General features: G+C 41.7%; 1 protein-coding gene across 4 annotated transcripts in view; it reads right to left on the bottom strand.

Annotated features, from left to right (window-relative positions):
• The window catches only part of LOC121292449 (mitofusin-1-like), a 204,288-nt gene that overhangs the window by 4,948 nt on the left and 186,834 nt on the right, over positions 1 to 12,506 (bottom strand). For all 4 annotated transcript variants that reach the window (XM_041214405.1, XM_041214415.1, XM_041214424.1 and 1 more), the window contains exons 15-17: positions 12,167 to 12,322; positions 10,699 to 10,895; positions 5,914 to 6,048 (exon numbers count right to left, since the gene is read on the bottom strand). In XM_041214405.1, the coding sequence (XP_041070339.1) occupies positions 5,914 to 6,048; positions 10,699 to 10,895; positions 12,167 to 12,322 (488 nt within the window). The remainder of the gene's footprint in view (positions 1 to 5,913; positions 6,049 to 10,698; positions 10,896 to 12,166; positions 12,323 to 12,506) is intronic.

Consider the following 12,506-nt stretch of genomic DNA (forward strand, 5'->3'; position numbering starts at 1 on the left):
CAACCTGGAGTATTGTCTGCAGTTTTGGTCTCCTTCCCGAAGAAAGGATATACTTGCCATAGAGGGAGTGCAGCAAAGGTTCACCAGGCTGATTCCTGACAGAATTATCGTATGAGGAGAGATTGGGCCGACTAGGCCTATATTCACTGAAGTTTAGAAGAATAAGAGGGGATCTCATTGAAACATAAAATGCTGACAGGCCTGGACAGATTGGATGCAGGGATAATATTTCTTTTGGCTGGGGATCTAGAACAAGAGGTCACAGTCTCAGGATATGGGGTAAACCATTTAGGACTGAGTTTAGGAGAAACTTCTTCACTCAGAGGGTGGTGAACCTGTGGAATTCTCTACCACAGATGGCTGTGGAGGTCAAGTCACTAATATATTTAAGAAGGAAATAGGTTTCTAGACTCTAAAGGCATCAAGGGGTACGGGGAGAGAGTGGGAGTATGGCATTGAGATACAGAATCAGCCATGATCATATCGAACGGTGGAGCAGGCTCGAAGGGCCGAATGACCTACTCCTGCTTTTATTTTTTCTATGGGCTGAATCTTCCGGTCAGCACGCGGGGGCGGGCCCGACAAGCCGACACATAAAATAACGTGCAATGACATCGGACGTGCATAGATATTTCGTTCAGCGGGCGCACACTGCAGGCAGCTGCAAGCCCGCTGAAATGTCAACAGCCTATTAAGGCCATTAAGAATGTAATTAAAGTATTTAAGAATGCTGCCCGTCCAACCTTAAGGTTGGCGGGCAGGCGAAAACTCGAAGCGGCCTTCGCGTTTTTCAGGAAACATCCACAGGCAGGATGAGGTTTCCTGAAACTTTTATAAAACAATTAAATAAGTTTTCCCAACTTCACAAACATATCCCAACTCACGTGATACTGTCACATGAGGGGACATGTTTAAACAATTTTTTTCTTCATTTATTAAAAGGCTTTATAATCTATTCAATCTCCCCGTGGCAGCTCCATGCCTCAGGGAGATTGCTGCGCTCTTTCACATGCATGTGCGCGAAAGAGTGCAGGCCCCATTCCCTCCTCTCCCCTCCCACACAGGTAGCGCTGAGCGCTACCGGCAGTGCATTATACCAATTAAGGCCCACCCATATAAAATGGCGGCATGCAGCCGATCACAGGCAGCAATTGGCTCCGCACCCACCCACGTCTGCTCCTGCCCAGACCGCCTGCCATAAGTAAAATCCTGGCCCATGTTACTTTCCGATTTCCAGTAAAGTTCCATCTTGGTGCATGACAAATAAGAATCAGTGCTTAAGTCGCCAAGGCAATTTTCAGATTAAAATGTTCCAAATAAGAAGATTCTAAAATTCATATATTGGATACACGTTAATCCAAAGTAACACCATCTGTAATCGCCACAACCTTTGTAAGATTTGTAGCTTATGATTTATAGCAAATATGGTATATGAGTTTACATAGAAGTGAAGGAATAATATTGGGTAAATGAAGTTTGACAATTACAATTCATTTTTAAAAACAAAATAGTTCATGCTTGATGAATGTACTCAATCTTATTTGAATAAACAGATCATAATCCTTGGGTTGGGAAGCTTGGGAGGCTATGGAAAAGGACACTAACAAAGGATGGGTAATAATACCAGTTGTGAAGATAGGGGTGTAATTTTATAGGAAAGTAGCTGTGTCCAGTCAAAAGAGGAGGAAGCTTCAATGCATTGAGCAGATAATTACCTAGATGATACAGTCCTCATTCTTTTGAATATCCATTAAGTTTCACTGGCTTTAAGAAAATTGATACGCTTTGCATATACATGAAAATGTTGTGTTGACATTGTCGTCAAGGTGTGCTGAACGCGATCTCCTGCTTCCATGTTGTAAACAAGCCTACAGACCTCTGCCATACTGCCAGATCATGTTTACATGAAACTAAATGAAAACCGATTTAATCACCCCATTCCCCAGAAATAAAATCGTGGTGTTGTGGAGGATACGTATACTTTGAAGAATGAAGATAGCACTTTGGATACTGTACAAAAGTTCTGGAAAATCTTTCAGGATCTTGTGCATTCAGTCTATTCTGGAATTTGTACAACTAGTTTATGTTGTTAGGCCAAGACCCCAGTGCATAGACTTTACAAGGATAGGAGCACAATGAACCAGATGAAAATTTCTTGTGATTTGTGAGAGATTCAGGAGGAAGGGGATTCCTGCAGTAGTTAACCTTGGAGCAAGTATGCTAAGATTTTGAGCAACTCTAGCATTAAATACCTTCAAATTCAGTGTGCTGGTCTAAAAAATGTCCTGCCTAGACGTATTCCTAATTGCCTGTGGACTAATGGGAAGAACATTTCAGAGTCTTGGTTCTCCATTGGGTGCGGTTTGATTTACTTTGCTAGATAGAGATTCATGACTCTGAAAAGTCCATAAAGACTACTATCAGTAGATTGGACAAAGTGCTTTGAAACTCCAAGGCATATTGGTTAAGGTTTCATTTTTGCAACTTTAAGAGGAATTACATGGATGCCTGAGAGGGAGGCTCTAGCACTGTAAATGAGGACCACGTCTATGCAGTTAATGATAGGTTACTTACTTCCCAGAGGGGGACCAGAGTTATTGTCCCAAGCTCCTTATGAAGTTTTTTTTGCATTATCATTAGTCTTATTAAAAGAGGTTCAACAACGCCTTCTCAAAGAGAACAGCAGGTTTTTAACTTGAGAAATCCCAATACAAGGGAAAACTTGTCTTGCCAGATCAATTGGTACTGCCTGAGCTGGACTGGGTTAATTTACAGTTGGTTTGGATGATACTCAACACTGAAAACTCCAGGCAACATTTGTGGTTCCTCAGATAACCAATATGCGTTCTTGTTGGTATTGTTCAACACAGTCAAGGTTTTAGCAATGACTGGTGCCATTGAGTACTCAGCAATTTTGACAAGTTGTTAGCAGAATTTCTTAGGCTTTGCTTTTGTTGTGAACTCTCATCTTACATATAGTGCAGATTTCAGTGAATGTGAGGCAAATGGGTCAAGTTCCAGTGTCATGTTTTGGTAATGAGATTTTATGTAACAGTGAGTGTCAGCAATTGCGATTATGATATTGCTTTTGTAAAAGTCTTTGACAGATGATGACAACTTATGAATACTTTTGTTTTGATGCAGTGCAAAACATGGGTCAGCGTTGGCTGGAGTATTGTATGATCGCAGCCTAGCTAAAGCACGTACTCTGGGTATAAAGTTGTAATTTGTACTTCTGCCAGTTTGCTCTTAACTTCTTTATTTTCTACCACTATGATCTAGGGAGCATATAATTGGTCCATGGTACTTCCCAACCTACAGCGTGTTTTCTTCTCTTGATCGGCTAACAACATTGGTTCAATTAAAAGTTCAGGACAGCAGCACCAGGCACACATAAAAATAAGGTGTCAACTTAGTGAAGTTACAACACAGGACTACCTGCGTGCCAAACAGCAGAAGCAGCATGTAATAGACAGAGCTAAGCGATCCTACAACCAACAGATCAGATCTAAGATCTGCAGTCCTGCCACATCCAGTCATGAATGTTGGTGGACAATTAAACAACTAACCGGAGGAGAAAGCTCCATAAATATTCCCATCTCAATGATGGGGGAGCCCAGCACATCAGTGCAAAAGAAATGGCAGAAGCAACCATTTTCAGCCAGAAGTGCCAAGCAGATGATCCAACTCGACCTCCTCCGGAGGTCTGTCAATTTGATTTACTCCATGTGATATCAATAAACAGTTGAAGGAACTAGATGTGGCAAAGGCAATGGGCCCTGACAACACACCAGCAGTAGTACTGAAGGCTTAAGCTCCAAAACTAGCCATGACCCTAGCTAAGTTGTTCCAGTACAGCTGCAACACTGGCATCAACCCAACAATATGGAAAATTGCCCAGATAAGTCCTGTGCACAAAAAGCAGGACAAATCCAACCTGGCCAATTACTGCCCCATCAGTCTACTCTTGATCATCATCAAACTGGTGGAAGGTGTTGACAACAGTGCTATCAAGTGGCACTTACTCAGCAATAACCTGCTCACTGATGCTCAATTTGGGTTCCACCAGGGCCACGCAACTCCTGACCTCATTACAGACTTGGTCCAAACATGAAGAAAAGAGCTGAACCCCAGGGGTGAGGTAAGAGTGAGGAGCCCTAGCAAAACTGAAGTCAATGGGAACTGGGGGGAATCCTCCACTGGCTGGAGTCATACCTAGCACAAAGGAAGATGATTGTGGTTGTTGAAGTTCAATCATCTCACTCCCAGGACATCGCTGCAAGAGTTTCTCAGGGTACTGTCCTCAGCCCAACCATCTTCAGCTACTTCATCAATGACCTTCCCTCCATTATAAGGTCAGAAGTTCACTGATGATTTCACAATGTTCAGCACCATCCTCAGATACTGGAGCAGTCCATATGCAGCAAGACCTGGACAACATTCAGGCTTGGGCTGTTAAGTGGCAAGTAACTTTCATGTCACACAAGTGCCGTGCAATGACCATCTCCAACAAGAGAGAATCTAACCGTCTTCCCTTGACATTCAATGACATTACCATTGCCAAATCCCCCACTATCAACATCCTGGGGTTTACCATTGACCAGAAAATGAGCTGCAAAAAGCAACAAAAATAATGTGACTAACAGAGCAGGTCAGAGGCTGGGAAATCTGCAGTGAGTAACTCACTTCCCCAATACCTGTCTACTGTCTACAAGGCGCAAGTCAGGAGTGTGGTGGAATACTCTCCACTTGCCTGGATGAGGGCGGCTCCAACAACACTCAAGAAGCTCAACACTATCCAGAACAAAGCAGTGCACTTGAATGACACCCCATCCACCACCTTAAATATTCACTCCCTCCACCACTGCCGCACAGTAGCAGCGGGGTGTACCAACTACAAGATGCACTGCAGCAATTCATCAAGCTTCCTTTGACAGCACTTTCCTACCCCATGACCTCTGCCAACTAGAAGGACAAGGGCAGCAGCTGTTGGGTACACCACCACCTGCAAGTTCCCCTCCAAACCACACACCATACTGACTTGGAATTTAATTGCCATTCCTCTACTGTCGCTGGGTCTAAAGCCCTCTTTACAGCACTGTGGTTGTACTTAGAATGTATACCACATGGACTGCAGCAGTTCAAGGAAATGGCTCACCCCCACCTTCTCCAGGGCAATTAGTGAAGGGCAACATATGCTGGTCTTGCCAGCAACATCCACATCCTGGGAATGAATTAAAAATACACTGATTGTCATTTTGTTTTTCAATGCTTGCCCCAACAACAATAATTGGAGAGCTGATATTTCACTGAAGATTTATCAGTTGTCCTTTCTAAATTTCTAGGAACTAGAAAAAGGCAAAATCTCAGATCGGTTCAATATGAAAACAGAATGTATTAAAAATACAGAAGATCTGTTAATCTGACCTACATTTTTGGAATAATAGTGGACTGTGTCTCATTTTGGTGCTGAAAGGTCTAAGATGAGTAGCAGATACAGGAGAGAAAAAATAATAGGCAGTATGATGCAGGCCCATGCAAGAGTTGGAGGCAAATGTGGCGCTAGCTACCACATTTTCGCGTGCATGTGAACCACGTGATTTTCACTAGAAAGCAAATTAAGCTAGCCTTTATTCTAATAATGTTTGCGCTTTTTACTGGAACTGCCATTCCATTTTAATTAGGATCAACCATTTGTTATCTGGGATTTATCACAGGTTTTTTGAGGGCTTTTCCTGCCTTTTCTGGGTCAGTTTGGCCTTTAGCAAAACAGGAACACTGTAATCATTTGGTGCTAAAGACATGGTTAAAGAATTGCCATAAAGAGTTCAACCTGCGTGTGTTAAAATTTGTTTATCTATATAATCATTTCAGAAATTAAAAAGTACAAGGAAAATATCAAAAAGGTATCACCTTAACCGCTTTGATCGGTTTTGTGTGGACTCTAGGAGTTCGATCTTTTTGTTAAGGCTGGAGACTGCTTCTTCTAAGTTTTTCTCAGTAACATCTACCTGCTGGCATAGTCGTGCAAAGGTACTGGTCATTTCCCTGAGAGTAAGAACAAAGCCAAAAAGGACAAACATAATTTCATCCACCTGCTCAAAAAAAAACTGTTGTTAAGATATATACGGCAAATGTATTATTTATTTTGTCCACAAAATATTATTTTTGCCAACTGCTCAGTCTGGCTGGCATAATACATTATGCCAAACTTGCACTTGCACTTATTGTTTTGCAGGTCCTCAAGAGGTCTCAATGTGCTTCACAGCCATTGAATTCTTTGCTTTTTAAAATGCAGTCACCATTGTAATGTATGCAAATACAGCAACCAATTTGAACAAGGTCCCACAACTGCAATGAGAAAAATGACCAGTTAATCTGTGTTTATTGCTGTTGATTGAGGGATAAATGTTGGCCAGAATATTGGGTGAACTCCTCTCGCCAACTCAGCAGACGAATGGGACATTGGTTTAATATATCAACAAAAAGAGAGGTAATTTTAGGGAAATGTTTGCTTACTGTTGGCTGAATTTCTTTTCAAAAATTAGCACTCCAGTCAGTTAATCTTCATTAAACTCCAATCATCAATGCATTCACCTCCAAGAAGAGAGTCTAACCACCTCCTCTTGACATTCAATGGCACTGAATTCCCCATCATTGACACCTGAAGGATTACTATTGACCAGAAACATAACTGGCCCAGGCACATAAATAAATACTGTGGCTACAAGAGCAGGTCAGAAACTAATCTCATGTATTCCCAAAGCCTTTCCATCTACAAGGCTCAGGTGAGGAGAGTGACAGGATATTCCCTACTTGCCTCAATGAGTGCAGATCTGACACTCAAGAAACTCAGCACCGTCCAAGACAAACAGCCCCGTTTGATTGGCACCCCATCTACCACTTTAAACCTTCACTCCCTCCACCACTGGAGCATCATACCTGCATTGTGTACCATCTACTAGATGCACTGCAGCAATTCACTGAGGTTTTACTGACAGTACCTTCCAACTCCATGGCCTCCACCATTTACAAGAACAAGGGCAGCAGGCACACCTTCAAGTCGCACACCATGCTGACTTGGAAATGGAAGTCCGTTCCTCCCTGTCAATGGGTCAAAATTCTGGCATTCCCTTCCTAACAGCATTGTAGAAGTACCTACACCAAACGGACTGCAGCCGCTCAAGGAGGCTCACCATCATTTTCTCAAGGGCAATTAGGGAAGGGTAATTAATGCATACATTGCCAGCGACACCCATATCCCATGAACAAATAAAAAAAAACTGTTGGAGTTTAACTAACTGCATCATGTTCTAAAAAATAATTCGGCAAGATCAATATGTTGACATTTCCTATTTTACAAGCACATACAAAACCACTGAAGTTCCAATATGCACATTCCTTCTTTGCAGTCCACAATATCTCATGGCTAACTGGTGATTCAACAATTTTACAGCCAAAATACATATGACTCTCCCTTCTTGAGTTTTATAAGGACCGCTAACAAGTGACTATCTTCATTTACTTTTCACCTTTTGCTTAATCACTGTTTTTGGTCTATATTATAGAATTCCTTTTTAAAAATGAGGAAAATTTGAATGCATCAGTTCTGGCCTCTTGTGCATCCACGATGCTACACTACAGGCAGCTGTGCCTTTAATTCTTTTATTCGTTCATGGGATGTGGGTGTCACGGGCTAGACCAGCATTTATTGCCCACCCCCAACTGCCCTTGAGAAAGTGGTAGTGTGCTGCCTTCTTGAATCGTTGCAACACATGTGTTGTAGGAATAACGTCAGTGCTGTTAGAGGTGAAGGAATGGCAATATAGTTCCAAATCAGGATGATGAGTGACTTGGAGAGGAACATGCAGGTGGTGGTGTTGCCATGCATCTGCTGCCCTTGTCCTTCTCGGTGGTAGAGGTTACGTAGCCCAAAGGTCTGGAGCTCCCTCTCTATCCTCTCTTTCAGATGTTCCCAAAAACTACCTCTGACCTCACCTGTCCTATTATCTCTTTGTGTGGCTCAGTGTCAAATTTGTTGAATAATGCTCCTGTGAAGCTTGGGACATCCTTTGTTAAAGGTGCTACATAAATGCAGTTGTTGTTGTCCTTGCAAAGGGTCTCAACTTCTAATTATAGGCAGTTTATTCAAGAAGTAGATCTGTCCCTTTAGCTTAAAGCTGCTGACCTTGTTCAGTGCTGGTGGGGAAATATTAGTACGGTATACTCATGAAGCTGTTGCTAATGTACCTTAGCCACAAATCAGAAGCTACAGTGATGATGGGCTAGAAGCAGGCAAACTACTTTGTCCTCTTGTAGCCATGTGGCTTAGAAGTGCGTTCCTTTTTAAGAGGCCTCTGGTTTGAGAGCAAAGGCTGCATTTATTTGTACTGTAATACTAGGGGGAGCACTTCCTGCACATGCACAGATGCAGTGTCAGCCTGTGACTGAGAGATGCTTTTAAGTGCAGCTCTGCTTTCTGTCGCTGAATTATGCATTTTTTTCAAGTTGGTGTCTCATAACCTTCTCCTTTACTATTAAGATGGACCTTACTTTGGAGCTTTATTTATGACAGAGGATTTTATTTAACAAAAGGCTCACAAATTATCAAGTAAAACAATACTGTTTTTCAAATAGTTACTCCAGTAGTAAATACAAGATGCCTTGAACTGACAGGTAGATACTTATTCCCCAGCAACCTGTTAAAAATTTAAGAGAAATAAAAAATTCTTAGAATATTTAATAAAATAATCACCCAATACAGGACTCAAAATCATGATCCTGGGATTAAGAGTCCCATTATCTACCAAGCCAGCTAGCTGGCTGTATAGGTACTCCCTACACAAAGCCTTTCCAACTTGGGTAACAGCCTTCTTAAGGAGGCAGCACTCATATTTTAGACATATATTAAAAATTTTATATTTTAAATATCAGAGTCCTCACAGCTTTAATCCTAAACACACTGCCCTGTCCCTGGCTAACATTACCCAAATCTTTTGTCACCACTGTCCTCCCCCACCCCCCCAGTCCTCTTGTCAATTATAATTCTCCCGGCTTTAACATCAAAATTTGACAGCATTTAAACTTCACTGATGCTCCTGCCGCCAACTGGAAAGGCATCAGGAACAATTGTACGTGTGGTGGCACCTGTGAAAAGAAAAGGTGTGCCCTTGTCATTTATTGAAGATATGGGTCCCAATATTGCTCTCTCAACATCCAGAAAATGTTCATTCCCAGGCAAGATGGAGAAAAGGAGGCACAGACTCTTTGTCAAGTCTTTGCATTCTGTGTGGTCCTGGGATCTCCCAGGTTTCTACAAAGAGTAAAACATGGGCTGTGCTTGTAATAGCCACAGATAATGGTAATGAGGCAGGAGGTGTACTTTGCTTTTCCTCAACTTCCTGTGTTTGCCAGGGCATCTACTTCCAATGTTATCCAAAAAAGCTAGCAGTGAATCTTGCAACAGGACTCTCCTCAGGTTGGAGGGTGTGAGCTATGCAGCAAAATGATATAGGGCCAACAGTTAGGTGGCATTCCTTTTCCTGCAGGACTCATACAATTTTGGGGCTTGGAGATATTCTGGCTGCTGTACTCTAATAGCAGGCAGAAGGCTCAAACTGGTTGCCACTGTTGTATTTGGCGGCCTCTCTTCTCCCCGCTCCTTCCGCACATACCCATATTGCCATCTCTGGTGAACAACAAGATCCCATCTTTAGCCCCCTTTTATTTCTCACCTGGGCTATATCCTTGGTGACATTATCCTTAAGCATGGGGACAGTTTCACACATACACCAATTCCCAGATTTAGCGCTTCACCACATCCTGATTCCAGTGCTTTTGGATTAACCTTCCAGCATCAACCAACTAAATATCAGCAAGGGCAAAGTCATCGCTTATATGGTCTCCCAAAGCAGAAAATTTCTCCCCATGCCTCCTAATCCTACCTACCTTCTTGGATGCCAACTCAAGCTGATGGTGTATATCTTTGGTAGCCTGTTTGACTGAGCTGAAACCCTCATCCACACTTCTGCCGTCTCCAAACTAAATATGTCTCAATGCTATGTTTGCCAGCAGGTGAGCTACACCTTACTTAAACTCCAACTTAGTCAGAATGCATCCAGTCCCACACAAAGTCTTAAACATCTATGACTTGAATTCTTGCCTACTTCCAAAGGCTGCCATCACTTAAGGCACTGACTTCAAAATTTTCATCCTTGTCTTTAAATCCTTTCACAGCCTCACCACTTTTGCAACTTCTCAACCCTTACATGCCTGCTTCAGGGTTGCCAATTCAGGCTGGATGAAATGGGAACATTTATTTGCAAAAAAAATTTAAAATAACATATACCCACTAGTAATTTAGGTGCCAATTGATCAATTAAAACTTGCCTCAAGGCCATGTGTTCAAAAAAAGGCCCTGAAAAAAGTTTTTCTAAGTTAAAACACAAGTCTCAGTGTTTTACTTAAAATTTAGATTTGGGAAAATGACCCAAAAGAACCATCGAACGTACAAAAATGATGGACAGGAAAAGACCACCTGGCTCATTAAGCCCATTACACACTCATGTTGCTTTCAGACATCATGATCCCCAAAGCTCCCACCCACCAGCAGCAAAGTAACCTTCTGGGAGAAGAAAAAACTTTGGGAAATTCCTCTCCAACCCGAAACAATGTAAGGCAATGATGAAAGGTACTTACTGATGAACCTGATGGCTACAATTTGCACTTGTAAAACTAACAACCATCTGCAATTTCTCTGTAGCATAGTCCACAAACTGGCGTTTGAAAGCTCTTTCCTTTGCCTTTGTTGTCCATGTTAAACGTTCATACATGTACAATATACTGTAGAGGCTTAGTGCAATAGCTATAATTCTCCAGCCCACAGCTCTGAAAATCTACGGTGAGAATCATGAGAAAACGTTAATTTAAAATCACACTATTTATATAAAAACTACAGTAAACCTGGTAATATGCACTTTCACCCAGAATTGACAGGGAGAGATTTGGATTTTGTCTGTCTATATAGGGTAAAAGTTTAGGGTAAACCCCATGTTTTTTCATAATAGCTTAATTCTTAATTAAACATTTCTGCTGCTCTTTCAATTATTCACCTCCTTCAATCGCCGGCAAAACCTTTCTTGGACGGTTACAGTGTAAATGGAGACAAATATATAAGGTAGCTGCAACCATAATATTCCTAAACTTAAATATTACAGCAATAAAAGAGAAAATGTTCATCACGATTAGCCACAATTGGGGAAAAAAAGCATCAGACCAATCTCAGCACTCAAACTGATTTTTATTTCAATCCTAGTCTTGCAAGATACCCTCAGAGATTTCCTCGAGGGAAAGTCTTACAAATCGTAAAAGTTAGCTAGTGTGACTATTCCCACATCACTACAGTGCATCTCTTGAGCATCTTGTTGCTTTGTTAGTATATACAGCTCAACCACCCAATGCCCAACTCTCTTGAAGGTAATATGGGTGTAATGGTCTTGTCCAATGAGGAAAGGTTGAGCCTACATTCATCAGAGTTTAGAAGAATGGGAGGTGATCTTATTGAAACATACATGATTCTGAGGAGGCTTGATAGTGTGGATGGATGCTCAGAGGATGTTTCCCCTGGTGGAGAATCTAGAACTGGGAACAGAGTTTAAAATTAAGGGGTCTCCCATTTAAGATGGAGATGAGGAGGAATTTATTTTCTCAGAAGGTCATTAGTCTTTGGAATTCTCTTCCACAGAAAGCAATGGATGCTGGGTCATTGAATATATTCAGCGCTGAGTCAGGCAGAGTTTTGATCAACAAAGGAGTGAGGTGTGAGGGGTTATAGTGGCGAGGTTGGGGGGTGGGGGCAGGCAGGGAAGTGGAGTTAAGACCTCAATCAGATCAGCCATATTGTCATAATTTTATTAAATCATGCAGCAGGCTCAATTTTCATATTTTCTATGATTTTATGAAGAAGCAAACTAGTTATAAATTTAAGGTGTGCCAAGACAGATTGTGAAAAGAAATTGGAATAATAATTACTGGTACAAGTCATGTGGTAGAATGGTACAGCACAGAAGGAGGCCATTCAGCTTATCATGCCTATGCCCATCATTGTAGTTTGGTTCTAATCTGTGAAACTAGTTTAATTTCAGGAACTCTTCAAAAAAATACTTGCCACTCCTCCAATAATGACAACACCCATTGAAGTCCGTGATGTCAGAGAAGCTAATCCAGTAACTAGGGAGATCATCAGTTCTTCTTGTGCCATGTTTTCTTGATCAAGTGCAGGTACATTTGTCATAGTTGGTGTTGTCAGTATAGGTCGAGGAATCTATGGTATGAGAATATGCAAGTGTGTAAATTTTCATTGTATATTAAGTGCAAAAATGATTAATTACAGGAACAGGAGTTCCTATAATTCCTAAAAACAGCATTCAATCCATCTGGTTCACTAATATCCTTTAGGGAAGGAAATCTGCCTTCCTTACCTGGTCTGGCCTACATGTGACTCCAGG

The sequence above is a fragment of the Carcharodon carcharias genome, chromosome 2 (assembly GCF_017639515.1).
Source record: "Carcharodon carcharias isolate sCarCar2 chromosome 2, sCarCar2.pri, whole genome shotgun sequence".
Classification (NCBI taxonomy): Eukaryota; Metazoa; Chordata; class Chondrichthyes; order Lamniformes; family Lamnidae; genus Carcharodon; species Carcharodon carcharias.